An 18,816-nucleotide genomic window follows, 5' to 3' on the forward strand; every position below is an offset into this window, starting at 1 on the left:
CATGGAGGAGGGTGCTGCACTCAAGTAAACCAGGAATCAATGTAAGGGAACTAATCGGAGTGTCCTGGTGACTCAGTAACAACCTTCCAAACTGCTTGAACCAAGACAGGGTCCAGGGAGGTCCCTCAGAGGGCCAGCCCACACCAAAAGAGGGCCACTCAAGCTCACAAAAAGTACAGAATTTGTCCCCTGACAATTTCACTCCATAATCATCAGAAAATCCTGAGGAAAAATTTCTAAGCATGCAGACCAGAGGTGTAACAGGCTGTGATGATGACAACCCCATGACAGAGAGACTTAGGGCAGGCAGGAGATACCCAAGCATAAGAGCTGCAAGAACAAATAAAAGGAGGGGCTGGGGATTTAACTCAGTGGTTTCGCCACCTCCTGCGAAAGCGCAAAGACCTGAGTTCAATCCCTAGTACCAAAAAAAAAAAAAAGAACAAATAAAAGGAGAAGATGTCTGGACAGAGAAAAGCCTTAGTGTTTATGCGGTGCACCCTTGAACGATGTCCAGACAGACAAAGGGAGGGGTTGTTCCCCTGTGTGAGGAACCACTCAGTTGGTTGACTGGCCTCAGGCCTCTCAGCCACTTTAAGGACCATCCAGGCTTTAGAGCACCCACTTGGCCTTTCTCAGATGTGTCCATGGAACCACAATATGACCCCAAACAAGTCCCTTAAGTCCAAGGGGGAATTCCCCCCTTTGTCATGGGACACGGACAGAACAGTCTATGGCTTGCAATGCCCATTGCCAGTCATTCATTCATTCATTCATTCATACAGGAATCATTCAGAGGTTAAAGATATTCCAACCCTATCCCTGGGATTTACCAGATTGACTGGCTTACAGCCAGACCAGACCAGATCAGACCAGGGGGCTACCTCAGTCAGCGTCCTGACCTTATGGAGGGGCCCAGGAACACCTTTGTCAAGGACTACTGTTCCTCACCAGAACCAGGAGGATCCTTACCAGACCAGATGGGCTTCAGAAAATTTGGAGGATGTCTCAGGTGTCTCTTTAGTCCCTTCAGTGTCCCCAGTGACACTAAGGGGCCCTGGAACATCTCAGGGATTGCCTTCCCTATAGTTTGCTGCCACAGATGGGAGGGATCACAGCGAGGCCAGTCCACTCATTGTGACCATCTCGCTGGGGCCTCCAGCTGTTGTGATGCATGAGTTCGGACAAGAGAGATGCCACACTCTGTGCCAGATTCATGGCCATTTATTATAGCCAGAGGCCGAGGGGGGTAGCACCCAGAAAGATTCCTCAGCAGTGGGAAGCAATTTGATTTCTCCTTTTAAATCATGCTTTCAGTTGGGGAGGGCTCAGGGGAGAGCAAGCAGAATCTTACAGAAGCAGAATCATGCCAGGTTAGTAGAGGGTACAAGGAAGTTTCACACACACTGAGTGAGCTACAAAACATCCTGCAACTGTAGCAAGTTTATTGCCAAGCAGGATTTGGGGTTTTTGAGTGCTTTGTTCATGTACAAGCACTTTGTTCCAGCACAGGTACAAAATGGCATTGAGGCATAAGATGGAGTTGGGTTGGCTATCACAGTTTATTCAACCTAATGTTTACAAGTATTAAAGCTTTAACATGTAATCATTATAAAAATGATTACCAAATTTTACACCCTTTATCTCACAGTACATCTTCAAATTTCAGAGTGTATTTTGCATTTAAAGAAACCTTCAATTCCAACTTGGATATTGAGAGGACTCAGTGTGGCTGGTAGCCACTGCACTAGACAGATAGCATAGGACATATAAGAGGACAGAGGTCCAGGAAGGGACTCAGGGCTAAGCCGGAGGAGAACCAAAGGACAGTTGTTTGAAAATTCCTGGCTACTTAGCACACTGAGTCCTCTTGTGCTTTGAGCTCTTTCAGAATAAACCTGAGTCATCTGTAGGAAAATGGATGTGCCTTGAGCCCATAATGTTAAAAGAAATCAATCAGACACACAACCTTAAAGATCAAGTGGTTTCTCATACATGAGAAACCCAAATTATTATGAAAGAGCAAAACAAAACATAGACAATAGGAAGTAGGGAGAGAGATCTTTCTCAAGCAGGAAGGAGATCAAAGATGGAGGGAGGGAGGGAGTGGAACAAAAAGGGATGAAAAAAGGAATTAAGCTCTGTTATGTTCATGTACAGCTCCACACAAGGAATGTAAATATAATATACTGCAAACATGTACTATTAAAAAAAATTTTAAAGAATAACCATTGTAAGAGGAATTGTTTTGGCTTTTAAAATAGAATACTCATAAAGTGTTATGAGGACTTAGAAAATACTGTAATAGCTAAAGGTAGATAACTTTTTGAGGTAAATAAAAATCTCAAACATTTCATATTATAATCAAAATGATTTCAGTATGGACTTTGAATCTTAAATTTTTTTAGGTCAAAAGGCTTGACTAATATTTTCTAATATCTTCCAATTCGACAAGCAGCAGAGATTCAGTATCACTGAAGTGGACAATACTCACGGTGCTCCCAAATTTTCATCTCCATTTCCAAGTTATTTTGAGTATCAAGGGTGTGGGTGTGTATGTGTTTGTGTTGTGACAGAAAAAGATATAGAGGGAGAAGATAAAGACAGAGTGTGACAGCAGAGATGAAGTGGGAGAAAGAGGATACAGAATAAGACCACTCAGAGGCGTTTAATGCCAAAACCCCACCCAGAGCTACTGAGTCAGACTGACCAACCAGACTAAGATAGTACAGTTGTTAACCTACATCAAGATCTATCACTGGAAATACAACCAAAACCATTCTTTTCAACCAGAATTCTTGAAAGGTGATGTGGTTAGAAGTAATAGTTTATTGAAATATTTGGAAAAGTGGCTTCTGGAAGAGCAAATTAGAGTGATAGGAGTGATAGGGAAGGATGCAAAGAGACATCCTTGGAGATTTGGGAATGGAACTAGGTTGCAATACTAAGTAAGGTAAGTTCAAATATCTTTTCTTTTTTTCTTTTTTTCTTTTTTTTTTTGGTACCAGGGATCAAACTCAAGACCTTACACTTTCGAGGCAGGGGCCGGAACCACCGAGCTAAATCCCCGGCCCCAAATATCTATATTTTTCACTTTCCCATTAGCAGCAGCAGATTCTCTTCCAGAAGAAAAAAAGAAGGGAGAGAGATATTTTATAATATCATTTTAGGTACTAGTTTATTAGCCTGATCACAATAACAAATTTTGAGCTATCCAGAGATGTCTACATTTGTTATTTTGGACCTGGCTAGGGTTGTGTGGTCTAAGAACCTCTCCATGAGTTTTGCATTAAACTCTTCTATACCAAGGAGAAACCCATTATAGCAGTACTTCCTAATTACCTGCAGATTTGTTAAAATGCACATTGTGATTCATAGCAAAACCAGCTCCTTCCTGTGCCGTGATCTGAGTCCTTGTTTTGGGGCAAAGACAACTGAAATTGACAAAACAGCATGCAGAAAGCAGTGGGGGAATCGCTGAGTGTGTGTTCAATAAAAAGAATAAAAGAAGCTCATCACTTGTCAGGGAGGGCTTTCATAAGGGGGAGACCTTAGATGCTTTTTATACAGCCTTTCCTATGGGTGAATGTGACAGATGGAGGGATGCCCCTGGCTTCAGGTAGGTCTTTGATGTCAGGAAAGTAAGCTGCTTTCTCTCTCTCTCTTTTTTATTTTTTGGTACCAGGGATTGAACTCTGGTCCTTGTGCTTGGGAGGCAGGCGGCGGGAACCACTGAGCTAGATCCCCGGCCCTTAAGCTGCTTTCTTTGCATTTCACTTCCTCCAGGGTTTCTCCTATTTGTTTAGGGACCTTTTCTTTGTCTCTTGCATTCCATTAGGCCCTGATAGTTTGCTTAAGTCAATTATTTGGGCCCTTGGTTATGTTAACTCACTTAAACCCCAACTTTTAGTTTACTTCAGGTTAACCATCCAGGACCTGGGCCCTATCTACCTAACTTCTTTTGTCTCTCAGCTTCAATAAGTCTGGGATGGAGCCCAAGATTCTACATTTCTAACAAACTTGTGTGCAGACCACACATCGAATACTAAGGCTCCAGAACATCAAATATTTGTCTGAACAAAGTAATATAAATAGTCTCAGGTGTATTACTGGGTTTAAATCCTGTTCCCCTCCCTCTGAGCTCACAGCGGCTGGCACTTGAAAAGAAATGAGGAATTAAGCGATCACAGCAACCTAAGCTGAAGATCCTGCCTGGGAGTGCACCTTCTCTTTGAGGCTCACCTCTTTTATCTTTTCGCTTCTTTTCTTTTAGGTAACCAAGCTTGAAAGAGAGAAGACTCAAGAAGCAAAGAGAATTCGTGAGCTGGAACAGCGCAAGCACACCGTCCTGGTGACAGAGCTCAAAGCCAAGCTGCATGAGGAGAAGATGAAAGAGCTGCAGGCTGTGAGGGAGAATCTCATCAAGCAGCACGAGCAAGAAATGTCAAGGACCGTAAAGGTGCGGGACGGAGAGATCCAGAGGCTCAAGTCTGCTCTCTGTGCTCTCCGAGATGGCAGCAGTGACAAAGTAAGGACAGCGCTTACCATCGAGGCCCGGGAGGAGGCCCGGAAACTGTTTGACGCAGAGCGTCTTAAGCTCTTACAGGAAATTACGGACCTGAAAATGGCCAAGAAGCAAGTGGACGAGGCGCTGAGCAATATGATCCAGGCAGATAAAATCAAGGCTGGGGACCTTAGGAGCGAGCACCAGTCCCACCAAGAGGCCATCTCGAAGATCAAGTGGGAGTCTGAGCGGGACATTCGGAGGCTGGTTAGTAATTGCACCAGACCAGGGCAGAAACATGCTCTTTCCAGGTCCAGAGCCCCATGGAATTTGCTTTTTCACATGTTCCTTTATTGTTGGATTTTAAATAATGCCCATATTTTCTTTAGTGTTTGATCCAAAAATACAAGATAGCTAGTTAGGTAGATAGAGAGATATACGCCCAGGCCAAAACTGGAATTGCGGGATATTTGAATCACCCTCCTCGTAATAGCTGGATTCTCCCATCTCTGTGTATCCGGAGAATGTCTATTTAGTAACTCTTGTTTTCTTAGGTATCTATAAAAATAATCTAAATTATGAACTCTTGCAAAGTCAGCATATTTTGTGGACATTTGTAAAATGTCATAGGGCTTTATAGGGGATGATTCTATGCTTTTCAAGATGTCTAAAAAGCCACTGGAAACATCCTGAGTGATTCATCTGCCTTTTTTTTCCAGGAAAAGTAACTGAAAGCAAGACCCAGAGCCATAAAATCCCTACACATTTTAAGTAGATCTTTCCCTCAAAATGAATAAGGACTGTTAAAAACAAGGACCGTTATAATTTTTTGATAGGCTGTAATACCTTAGTAGCTTGTTTACTATTTAAAATTTTCAAGACGCATCTCACTCCCTACAGAGTTGGGTCATTCTTTTTAATATGAATGACCAAAAGTCACATAGGTCTCTCACCATGCTCAAATGTAAAACAAATGTATAATCTAAAAGCTACAGTGTTCTAGGTTATTTAGAAGCAGCATTTATATTCATCTACATTCGAATATTTAGGGTTAGCTATACCTTAGTTATATCAAATTAAATTAACCATTGCTTATTAGAATATATTTTATGCTCCTCTAAACATTGTATTTTTTGGTACCAGGGATCGAACTCAGGTCCTTGCACTTGCGAGGCAGGCGGCGAAACCACTGAGCTAAATCCCCGGCCCTAAACATTGTATTTTTAAGGAAAAACTTCACTTTCTTTTGTCTGCCAATTCTATACAATTATTTTCTAAGAATCTTAATTAAATTATGTTTTTTGAATTATATTTCTAGGATTTCAATTTTAAGTTAAAAAGTTACCACAGAACATTTTTAAAAGCTATACATATGTGATTTTCTTTGTACTATAAAACAGTGTAACCATAAATGCTGTTGCCAAACTTTCTGTATCTTTTAAATCTCACACTTATTCTACTGCATTGTTTGACAATAAAGACCAAACCCAGTGCAGAAGTATTGGTCTCTGCCCTGCTTTTGGTTTTTGAAAAAAGGGCTACTGAAGAAAGAATCAAGACCCCTTGAATTTTGGAGTTGGCGGGTTGGTGCATTTTTAAAAACGGCTTCGCATTAAATTTTTTGTTTGTTAATGATTTGCAGTGTGAAATCTATGAGTGTATCTACTTGTTGATCTGTATATTTTCTCATGACTTCCTTTTACTATCACATCACTGAAGTAGATGTGAGATCCCTCTTAATAACTATATGAAATCTAAACCACCTGAAGAGTAAGAGGTTCAAACATTGGGTGCAAATGGAATAACATGAGAAACTGCTTCAATAAGATACATGCACACTTTTTCATTTTTCCTTTTTTTTCTATGCATCCTGTCTCCACATCCAGCTCCATCCTTGGAAATGGAAGAGAAAGAAGTAGGAGCTCTTTGTCTAGAAAATTTCCTAGAGAATACTGGTGTATACTCCTTCCTGTCTAAGAATTAGAGCTTTTTGTTTAATCCCTAGAATCTAAGTCAGAATGTATGCTCTTTACCACAGTGCAATAGTCTTCTCAATATTAATTGCTAGATATTCCATGGATAACCACTTGGGGAAATGCTGGGAGAATATGGATAATCTTGGAGCCAGTGTAGCAAAGTGTCTGAGAGAATCAGATTTCACCACTTACCAACCCAGACAATTGTAATGAAATGTTTAGCCTTCCAGGTTCTCAGTCATCATATGTAAAATGATGAAACAGAGATTACTGATAGGATTACTATAGAGTAAGATGTGTGAAGTTCAGATTACACTGCTTCCACTATTTTAAAAAAATGGATAAATTTCTATTATGATGATGATGAAAATTATTATATGGACAGTAATGGAATGATTTCCCAGCAAGTTCAGTTAGGTAAAGTGCATTAAAATCAACTAGAAATATGCAGATCTACAGCTATCTTAAAAACACTGTACAGGACAAGTCTGACAAGTAAATGTGTTGCTCAGCTGTGAATAACACTCAGTCCTCCACAAAGAGATAGAAACCAAAGATGATATGTTTCTTCCAAATTAATAGAAGAGCATTTGATTTCACATTGAATCATCAAGAATATTAAGGATCATGCAGACTTAGCCCAATCCCCTCCTCAAATCGACCTAAAATTTAATCATGTGACTTGAAGTCAGTAGTTCACAATCATTTATGTATAGGAAATATGTGACAGTGTAGTATAATTTTTTTTCCCAAATGCATTTCTCCCCAACCCCACCAAACTAAAGAGTGCAGCAAAAATAGATTCATACAAAGTGATTGGCTAAATACAAGAAACATTTTTAGAAAAAGAAAAACAGCATAATGTTTGCACTGAATGCCTTTCTTTATCTGTTTTGAATATACACATAAAATATAATGAAATGAGAAGAAAGCTTTTAACCAGTGGCTACACAATCTTCAAAAATTGTTTATAGATATTCACTTCATTAGCCCTCATTCAGGAAAAGCAAAAACATTTCAGACCAATGAAACTTTGATCAATTGGAATAAAATATCTGTGCCACTTAGTTGAGAAAGACTTTTGAGGCCATGCCAGACTAAGCACAATTGAGTGTCTGGATCAATAAATGTATCCCGAAGATGTAGGAGGAAAAACAGTACCTAGTACTTCCAGATATTTTCCATCCCTCTTCTAATCCCAACTATGATTTTCTGACAACAATGATAAAGTGGTTGTTAAGAACTGGCTGCTCTGAAATCTAGACAGGAATGGAAAGACATAAGTAACACGGACCAGTCAAAGGACTTTCCTCCAAATTCACCAGCTGAATACAAACATCTTAGGCTTAGAAAATCATTAGGCAAATGGGAAGTCTGTATTTATCCAGTTGTAAATGAACAGATAATAATAGCAATTGTTATTTGGAATAAACCCAAATGCTCATTTCCCCCAAAGAAGAGGTAACAAAAAAACTGTCCTGGGATACATTGTAGTGTAATATTCAGTATCTGTCTTTATTAGTACTAATCACCCATTTTAAATTAGCCTCTCCTTTCCATATCTATCTGACTCGGGTCATGTCAAATTGAATGAAAACATCCATAGAGGATACACTACAGAGACAAAAATCACTCTCTTTGCCATTCAATTAACCTAGAGTAACCCTTTATTACACAAAGTTGCCCCCTCTTATTGATGAGTTCAATATACTTGCCATAGTCATGATTATTTTTTTCTGTATCAATCAGATGAAGTTAAACTCATACCATTGTAAAAATGCATTTTTTGCAACACTGTTAAATAAAACACTCTGGGTCTCATTTATTCAGATGGATGAAATCAAAGCCAAGGACAGAATCATTTTTTCCCTGGAGAAGGAGCTGGAGACCCAGACAGGCTATGTACAGAAGCTCCAACTGCAGAAAGAGGCTCTGGATGAGCAGCTCTTCTTAGCGAAGGAGGCCGAGTGTAACATGAGCAGTCCGAAGCGAGAGATCCCAGGAAGGGCTGGAGATGGCTCTGAACACTGCAGCAGTCCCGTGAGTCCACTCGTGTTGGTGATGGGGGCAGAAGCCATCTTTTATTTACTTCCTAAGTTTTACTTTTCACTTAAGCTCTTTTCCTGTACACTACAGAGAGATCAATTCTATGCCCTACTATAAAACCAGCTAGTACCTTGGGAATAGGGTTTTTTAAAACTGTAGTCAACAAAGTCAGCGCTGCATTAACAGATCATATGAAAATTACAAATCTCTAATTCCCTCATAGAATTTTTCTAACCAGGTGATACCTATTCAAACTTAAGTCTACTACAAAAATCATGAATTAAATGAAAAGGCTTGCCTTTTGGCAAAACTGGTAATTTTCCCTCGGGTGAGAAATTGGTAAAGGCAGTTTTCATCTACAAAGGTCAAAATGTATACCTGTATAAAAGACTAACTCTTTTATAGTCTTCCTGTGAAAGCTTCTAGTCTGATTGAACTTGCCACTTATTTCCCTGCATTTTCATCATTTTATATGAAAAATTATTTTCAGAAGTGCAACAAGAGAAATCAGCTTACATTTAGCTGACTATCACATTTTATACCTTTCAAATTATTTAGCTGCTAAGAACAGAATGACAATGTATTATTTAGGAACCAAGAAGAGTTCCAAGGTACTACTTAGAACAAAGTAATAATGTATGAATTGGTTTTCAGGATATATATATCCCGGTAGATGGTAGGAAGTATACTGATCTAGGATGTGGCATATATAAATTTTAGTTCTTTTGCTTTTACCTACAGTGTAACATTAATTCTCCAAAGAAAGGGCTTTAGAGTCAGACTCTGGTTCAAATTCTGCATCTGCCATTAACTGTGTAACCTTAGGCAAACTCGTGCTCAGGGTACCCTATCAGGTTAGTCTAAGCACCAAAATAGATGACATGTATGTGATACTTGACTACAGCACCTGGCACATAGTTAACATTCGATCCATATTAGTTATTGACCCATTGATATTAGTCACGTGCTCTTGCATGAATTATGACCTCCCTGAATTTTACTTGTTCTGCTAAATCTGCTAGGATATTATGAAACTAGGGGTATAATGCATGTGAAACTGTTCTGTCAACTGAACAGCACCATCACAGTGAAAAATGGTGATAGACTGCAAGCATATCATAATGATAATAACAGTCCTATGGACTCTAGAACAGAAGTAAACCATGTGTATGTGTAAAGTGATTGATGGTAATTCTGCCAGCAGAGAACCCAGTTGCATTGGGCAAAACCTTTTAGTGTAGACTACCCCACAAACTATTCCTTTATGCATGGAGGTAATATACCTCCTTTTACTAGGACCTCACTCTCTAGAAGTATGCAGGAATTTCCAAATCCATCCCTATCTCCTAATCTGTCCCCTCTGTGGCTAAGTGTAATAGCAGGAGCTGTCAAAGCTGTGGGAAGCGAAGTCCAGCCATGACCAAAGAGATGCTTCTTGAACCTCATGCAATCACAACATGACCTTGGTCTCACAACACACAGCTCTGATGAGCTGACCCAACCTCTGCCACTCCCACAGCAATGAATCTGGGCTCCAGGGAACACCTGCCACATGAAATTCATCTTCAACCCAAGTGATAAATATTGGTGTTAGAAAAGGGTAAATATTTACTCTTCTCTGAACATTTTACTGTCACTTCATGAACTAGATAAAGAAAACTTAGCCTATTACTTTTATAAGTGACATTCAAAAACTTTGTAAAAGGTATTATTGAAGAGATACCTATTTTAATTTTCATATATAGGATTTGCGAAGAAATCAAAAAAGAATAGCTGAATTGAATGCCACTATAAGAAAATTAGAGGACAGGAATACCCTGCTTGGAGATGAACGAAATGAATTGGTGAGTAGAACTCAGAATATTTTGTTAAGTCTAATGCTATAGAAGTATAAGTTATAAAAGTGTAAATTGTGTTACAGGAGTACAACATAATAGAGAAAAGTGGATGCAGGTTCAATAAATATTCACAAAGTGGCACACCCACATAAACACCATCCAAATGAATAAATGGGAAGTTATGGAGTCTTAGATCCTTCCCTTCTTGGGGCCCCTTCCTTTCACCATTCTTCTAAAGATAACCATGGTATAACTTCTACCTGTCTATAACTGTTTTTTAAAAATTCTTTGTACGTGGAATCATACAATATTTACTCTTGAGGTCTTTTCTTCAGCATTGTGTTTGTGAGGTTCATCTATTGTGTTGTGTGTAGGACTCATCCATTTCTAGTACTTCATAGTATTCAATTACTATCACACAAAACATTTATTTATTCTATCATTAAAGGACATTTGTGTTTTTAAACATTTTAAAGCTGTTTTTAGGAAAACGGATGGACCCTGTGACCATAATATTAAGTGAAATAAATCAGACACACAAACTAAAATATCACAAAATTTCTCTTATGTGAGAAATTCAAAATATAAATAAAAAGCAAAATAAAAGATGGATAGCAGAAAGTAGGGAGATGGTTCTTTCTCAAAGAGGAAGGGGTCAAGAGATGATGAGGAAGGGAGGGGAGGAAAAGGAGATGAAAAAATTTAAGATTATTATATACATGTTCCAATTCCCCAAAAGTAACATAAACATTATGTATTACAAACGTATACTAATAAAAGAAAGAAAAACAAAACAAAACAAAAAGGAATGGTGCCAGTAAAAAGTTTTGGTGAAAAAAAGTTCATTTCTGTTGGGAATATACAAAGTGGAATTACGGCATCATAAAGAACATGTAGTTTGGGTAGTTATTACAGTTTCTTAAAGTTGTTACAACAATTTAAATTCTTACCATGTGTGAGAGTTGCAGTTTCTCTACATCTTTGCCAGTAGGCAAAAAAAAAAAAAAACAGTGTTAGTTTTAACTATTTTGGTGGTTATGAAAAATATTTTTATTTTTATCTTTGCTAATGGGGTTGTATAACCTTTCAAAGAGCTGCTGGCCTTTTGGATATCCTTTAAGATTTGTGCTTAGCCTTTTGCTCATTTCCTATTGTGCTGTCTTTATTTTTCTTATTAATATTAGGACTTTTAAGCATCATTTGTGGAGTATTTAAAATATCCTTGTCTCTGACCTATATTTTTATATTTTCAATGGGCTTCTTCATATAAAGGAGTTATTTCCACACCTTTTTTCAAACATGCTTTTTTAGGCCAAAACAGCCCCTCTAGGTCTGGTTTTAGCCTTCTCCTGAAATTTTTGATGTGTCATGAGGTACTGCATTTCATTCCAAATCTCTTCTAATGTCATACAGTTTCTTCTTTGATCTGTGTTTACCTGGAAGTGTATGAGGAAATTTCTAGTCATTTGGAGACTTTTGCATTATCACTTCAGGATTAATTTCTCCCTTAATTCCACCATAGTCAAAGAATATACTTCATATTATTTCATCCCTCTGGGGTATATTGACATTTGCTTTGCAGACCCAGCATATGATCAGTTTAGATCATATGATCAATTTTAGAAGGGTTTCATATTCACATGAAAAGAACATATTCTCTATAATTACTATAGTTTGATTCAAGTTGAAGTCTTATTTAAAACTTTCTTTACTAATGCTTTTATCTGCTTGATCTCCCCACAGATTTGTCCGTATTTCCTAGTTCTGTCAACTTTGCTTTACATTTATTTGAAATCATTCTACCACAACCATAAAAATTAATATTGGTTGTATGTTTTGGGCATACTAACCCTTTAATCATTATGAAATGTTTTCTTCTCTTTAGTATGTGTGTGTGTGTGTGTGTGTAGTACTGGGGATCAAACCCAAGGTTCTCTAGGACTTAGTGACTTAAAGTCTCTGTTATTAGTTAAACTATTGTGTTAGTTACTTTTCTCTTGTTGTTGAGAAAAAATACCTGATACTCAAAGGGGAAGGGGTTTATTTATCTCACAGTTTGTAGAAGTTTTAGTCCATAATTGGCTGGCTCCAAGGCAGGAAGGGCAAACAGGCATCACAGAGGAGAAATAACAAGGCATGCAAAAGGTAGCAAAAGCAACAAGGGATCTTAAAGAATGTCTTTCTGCTTCTTTTATCTTATTCAGACTACTTAGGGTGGGCAGCACTAACACCCTTAATCCTAGTGCCCTCAGGCCTCATCCTACCGTGATTAATCACATACTCTAGATTCAGCCAGCTCCATGAAAACACAAGGGTTGGGGGGCGGGGGAATCTAAACACAAGCCATAATAATTATATCAGATTTTTTCTTTTAGTGTTTGCATGAATATATATATATATATGTAAAGACTAATGTGTACACTAATATGTATATATGGATGCATAGAAATCCTTTTAACTTTCCATCTTTCTCTGTTCTATTTAAAGTGTATCTTTCAAAAAGAACCTTTTGTTTGGTACTGTGGGACTGTGATTATTGATGTATGTTATGTTAGAATTATAGCTCTTTTTCTTTTTGGGTATCTGCATTTTCTGAGAATAATACACACTAATGAAATTTAAATATTTAAAACATGTTATTGACCTCAAAAAAGGAGATAAAGATTAAAATAATGATTCAGGAACTGATGCTTAAAAACTGAGCATTATGTCAGATTATTTATGAAAATAAATCCAATTTTGGCCTTTCATATAAAATGTATGTTTTCGAATTGAGACAGGGACAGAGTTGGGGGAGTGCTGCTTAGGGTTACAAAGGGAGATTTTTTCAGGTGTTCCTAAGTAGCTAGCTCTCTTACTGCAACACCAATCATAGATTGCCAATTACAGTAGGGAGTGCTTTGAAAAACATCTTAGATATTTCTGATACACTCTTCCACTTTCCTTGCTTTAGTAGCTCCTTCAATATACATCCTCATTCAGAATCGTTAGTGTGAAAAGAGTAAACTAGTCATGAAAACTTTAATATGAAAACCCACTATATACAGATAGATTATCCATAAAAATATCACTTAAGCAAGAGTTTTGGGAGGCTGTTTAAAGTTACCTCAAGATAACATTCATAAATTTACACCACTGGTTCTAAACCAGAGAAAATGTGGGCAATGTCTAGAGACATTTTGGTTGTCACAGCTTGCAGAGTGTTATCGGCATCTAATTGGCAGAGGGGCAGGAATATTGCTAAACATCCCATAATACACAGCAAAGTATCTGTACATATTGTAGATACCTGGCCAAAATGTCAAAAGTACTGAAGTTGAAAAACCTTGCCTTAGTTGAAAAGTGAGCAAACAAGAATGTGTGGTCCCTTTTAGTTAACAATGCAATCATACTTTGCCTAGGCCTCATAAAAATTAGGTACAGTATTTTTTGTTTTGGTATAGTATTCTTAAGCACAAATATCAATACCATTTCAAAATTACGTGGTTTTATTTTTGTTGTTGTTGTTCAATAAAACTTCCGTAATAAAAAAGAGACTTAGTATGAATCAAGAGATTTCAACAATTACTCTGAGGGGAAAGACAGGCTTGTGAGATAAGGAGGCTCAGGTTGGGGTCCAGGTTATCATTCAAGTGATTGTGCCATTTAGACAAGCTCATGGCTTTAATCTCTCTGAGCCAATGAGAGTTCATTCCAGGTTCAGGAATGGGGCTGAGCGTGGTAGGGCAACTGAGGTAGGAGGAGAAATAGGGAGTAGAGAGAACTCTTACTCCTCCTGACCATTTCCAACAGCACTATCTCTGCAGCACCTGCTATAAGGTAATAGAGTGATACAGGAGATGAAGGCTAGGATGAAAAACCATGAAATAAAACTGAAAACAAAGCAATCAGTTAAATGGAGGATGAGAACGTTAATAGTCCTGAGACAAACAGTGAAGCAGATGAGTGCTTTCCCTCTCACCAGTTGACTCCCTCGGCCCCTAAATCCCCCCAAATACAAGAAACAAATCCTGATTTATTTCTTTCCAGTTAAAACGTGTGCGGGAAACTGAAAAACAATGTAAACCTCTCCTGGAAAGGAACAAGTGCCTCGCCAAGAGAAATGATGAACTAATGGTGTCTTTACAGCGCATGGAAGAGAAACTAAAAGCTGTTACCAAGGAAAATTCAGAAATGGTGGGTATTACAGACTCTGCAAAATTAGCTTCCTTCTTTTGTATTACTCCAGTAGCCTGCCTTACTGTTTTTCTCCACTTAGTTTTAAAATACAATGCTATTTGGATTTTCTCTTATGTAAGCAAGGAGGCTTTAAGGAAGAAAGCAAGATAAGGTTACTGCCTTTAAATATTATGGAGTTTCTAAAATTGCAGAACTGTAGGTGTGCTTCCAGGAATGTGCACATTCTCCAAAAGCTTGGAAATGGAGAAGCAAGGCGTCAGTGTGCCTCCTAAGCGACAGAAACTTCTTTGCAAGTTTTTCACCAATATATGATTTATAACTCTGCATAGACAGCATACCTTGTCTTGTGAGAACTTGTATGATAGTTGGGAGATAGATAACATCACTTGTATTATGTGTGGAAAAGTGACATACTAATTTACTCCTGAACAGACAGGTATAAAGATCCTCAGAAAATCCTCAATGATGTCCACATTTTATAGTAGATAAAATGTACTTCAGTGTTTTAGTTGGTCTGCATAAAATTGCCTGAGCAATCTCCACATTTAGCTGGAATCTCATACACTTTCTATAAATATGAGTGACTGAAATTTGTGGTTTTTAAAACTTCCTCCTATACTTACCTCTTTTCCATTTCAGAGAGAAAAAATAACATCCCACCCACCTTTGAAAAAATTAAAATCTCTGAATGACCTCGACCAAGCTAATGAGGAACAAGAGACAGAGTTTCTAAAACTTCAGGTCATTGAGCAACAGAACATTATTGATGAACTCACAAGGGTAGGTCATGATTCATGTGTAAGCTCTAAGCTCTCCCAAGCACAGGTAGCCAACAAACCAACATACAGTAGAGGCATTTAATAATTTTGGGTTAACCCCAGAGGCCCAAGTTCCTAAGTGTAGTATGTAATTATCTTCAAAAGGCTCTTCCAGGAATGTTTTATATTATTTAACTACTCTATACTTTTTCATTTATGATCCTTTTTCAACTAATTGGTAACAGCACTAAAGACTGCAAAGCACATTAAAGGAAATTTCAAATCTGTTATTATGTAAGTATGTAGGGTATGTGTATCTTATAACTGCTTTCCATTATTAGGACCTGTGTCTCAGAGAGTAAATATTTTGCCTACAATAGCAGCATTGTGTACCTCTTATTTCCCAAATCTAATCAGTGTCTAGCACATAGATCCAGTTTAATTATTTCTTGATAAATAGCACCATAATCAAGTGACAAAGCTGGAATTCCAGTTTAGCCTTTCTGGCAGTTACTCCAATTCCTGCTGAACAGTTGGAATAGTTACTGCTCCTGTTTGCATTTGACTGAGGTGTGTGCTTCTAGCAACTGAGGACTGGCCAGCATCTGGAGGACTGAGATCTTTAGAGGCCTTTGGATTTTCTTCTTTGCCTCTCTGCCTTTATTCTGGGTTTATCGTCTTTGGTCCCTCCCCATTGATGACCAAGCCAAGACCTGCAAACTTGAGGAAGCATTGGAGTGGGGGCAGGGGAGGAGGTTCAAGCAAGCCTCCCAAGCACATGATTAAGATGATCCACTGCTGTTGAGAAGGAAAGATTGTAACATTCATTTGAAATTATTTATCACTCATTTTTTAAAAAAATGTCTATGTTGAGTATATGTTGTAATGCATACACTGGATTACCAGCGTAAGGTAAGTATATAGTGCATAAATTCTAAAAGTCTTAGTTATATGACCACAATACTTTTACTTATAAATCCAAAAAACCCAAAAAGCCTAAATGCCACTGGCTTAAATCAGATTGCTTTTCACATGTGGGCTGAATCCCTGGGTCCTTCACTTCACTTTCACACTTTCACATCTTAATAACTCATAAATCTCACATGCCCACTAGTCCAGAAATATATCGAGCTTTGAACATCCTGAAATCAAACTGTAAATTTATACAATGTTGAGCTGCTTAGGAATGTTGATCAGACGATCAGAGAAACATTTATACCATCTAGTTTAAATGTGTGCACTAAATACATGGAGTGTCCCAAATTCTCAGGATATCTCCTTTTCCTGAAAGAATAAATAAAGAAATCGATCATTACTTCTATGTATTATTGTGTTTTCCACATTATTTTTGGAAGGAAGTGAAGAAGAGGGAGAGAGGAAGGAAGAGGGGCAGAGGAAAAGAATAGAAATACTAGGCAGCTTCAGCCAACCAGATATTCCCTGTTCCATTTTCAGGGCCTACAGGATCCCGTGTTCTATTAGTCAGCAGTTAAGCTTTTTATGTTTTACAATGATGTAATGAAAAGAAAAAGGCTGTATTTCTAATGATTTTTTAAAGGTAAATTTCAAAGTAATTTTAGACTTGAGAAAACCAAAGAGCTGTGCTTTAGAGGAGTATAAATAACTAATTTTGAAGCTACTTGATTTTCAAATACAAAATGCAAGATTCTGGTATTAGGGATACAGTGAAGCTCTGCTTGTGAAACTCTTAGGACCACATAAACTATCAGGAAAAGTACAATACCCTTACTCTGAAAAATCTTTGAGAATCACACCCAAAACAAAACAACAATCTCATTTTAAATAGAAACATGTAATGACTCAAGGAAAAAACAACTTGCCTTTGAAAGGAAAAAATATAGATAAATTTGTACCAACTCTAAATCTCGAAATTCCTTCTATTTTTTCCAGGACCGAGAAAAGCTCATCCGCAGGAGAAAGCATAGAAGAAGTTCCAAGCCAATTAAGGTAATGAGAAAGCTAAGGTATCATAGCATTCTCCACAAATAGCCAGAGAGGTGAGCCTTGCCGAGGAATCATCCTGCAAATACGTGATGAATCAGATGTTTCTAAATGACAGCAAACGATGAGCTCCACTTACTAGAAGAAAATCTTTTGACATTTCTCTGAGTCTGAAAATGACTGTGTTATGGATTTTCACCTGAAAGGGTTTGCTTTAATATGGTTTTCTTTGAATGGAGAAGCTCTAGGTTTGGTGTAGAAAGGCATATCTGACAAATTGAAGAGTTACACTCCAAGAGCATGAGAGAAATACACATGAGTTGATGTCTGTCATTGAATAACATTATAATCGGATCCCCACCCTATAACTGAGTAGCATATTTTTTATTAACTTGGACAATAATATTGATAATGGCACCTTCAATCCACTAATGTCTTTAAATCCTCTGAAAATCCACAAAAGCATTCTTTGTCCATCTCTTTGTTTGCTTCTGGTATTTGTTCTTACCAAGTACATCATTTGATTGGGATGTGGAATTGAAAGACAAGATTTAAGATTTGATCATAACTTTCACATAGATGGCTGGATTTTCAAAGTCCTTTGAGTACATTTTAAATACTAAAGAGAGTAAGACTAATGAACTCATCATGATATATAATTGAATATAAAAGAAACTATAATGTTTTATAAGAATGACCAAATATTAATTAATTTTCTTTACATAAACCAGAAGTGAAATAGTTTTGGATACACATTTTTAGTATTACTGTGTTCATGCCTAGTATTTTTTTTTTTTTTTGGTACCGGAGATTGAACTCGGATCCTTGCACTTGAGCAGCTGGCTGCAAAACTGCTGAGCTAAATCCCTGGCCCAATGCCTAGTATTTTTATTTTATCAAGAAACATTAAGGAATCTATGTTTTCTATGCCCATCTCCATGTATGTCAGTTAGCAGCATTCTGGTATGTAAACTTTCTCCACTTCCGATTGTGCAGTAAATATATACCTTCCCTCCATTTAGAGGCCTGTTTTGGACCCATTCATTGGCTATGATGAAGACTCCATGGATTCAGAGACATCATCCATGGCCTCATTTAGAACAGACCGAACACCAGCGACCCCTGATGATGACTTGGATGAGGTAAGCTTTCCCAATTCTCTGGTCTTACGTGATAGTGCCACCAAATATATCCCTCCTTTAAGGGAGAAAAAAAGCACTACACTATTCATCTCCTTCATGACCAGTACAAAGTGGTCTCATAACAGTGACCATGTCTGTGACCACAGTTGACTTTGTCACCTCTCAAAAAATAGTAACACCTATGCCATGTGACCTAAACACTTCTCTACAGTTCAGCTCTATAGCTTGAAGACTTCTTTCAAAACAGAATATACTCTCCAAAATTCTTTATCAAAGGAACATGTAAAGCAAAGGAAAGCTCAGAATGTTTCCTGGATACAGTCTATGTTCAGCAAAGTGGGCCCGCTGGTCCACCTTCATCAGAATAACCTAGGGGCTTCAATTACAGTGAAAATTGCAAGTTGCAAACAC

General features: G+C 37.8%; 1 protein-coding gene across 4 annotated transcripts in view; it reads left to right on the plus strand.

The window, feature by feature from the left end:
• Jakmip2 (janus kinase and microtubule interacting protein 2) overlaps positions 1–18,816 on the plus strand; it is a 197,678-nt gene that overhangs the window by 140,659 nt on the left and 38,203 nt on the right. For all 4 annotated transcript variants that reach the window (XM_013075748.3, XM_013075749.3, XM_004854361.3 and 1 more), the window contains exons 3-9: positions 4,274–4,771; positions 8,311–8,520; positions 10,272–10,370; positions 14,394–14,540; positions 15,183–15,323; positions 17,213–17,269; positions 18,286–18,405. In XM_013075748.3, the coding sequence (XP_012931202.1) occupies positions 4,274–4,771; positions 8,311–8,520; positions 10,272–10,370; positions 14,394–14,540; positions 15,183–15,323; positions 17,213–17,269; positions 18,286–18,405 (1,272 nt within the window). The remainder of the gene's footprint in view (positions 1–4,273; positions 4,772–8,310; positions 8,521–10,271; positions 10,371–14,393; positions 14,541–15,182; positions 15,324–17,212; positions 17,270–18,285; positions 18,406–18,816) is intronic.

The sequence above is a fragment of the Heterocephalus glaber genome, unplaced genomic scaffold (assembly GCF_053883595.1).
Source record: "Heterocephalus glaber isolate CG9 unplaced genomic scaffold, H.glaber_assembly_v1.0 deba00001463, whole genome shotgun sequence".
In the NCBI taxonomy this organism is placed as follows: Eukaryota; Metazoa; Chordata; class Mammalia; order Rodentia; family Bathyergidae; genus Heterocephalus; species Heterocephalus glaber.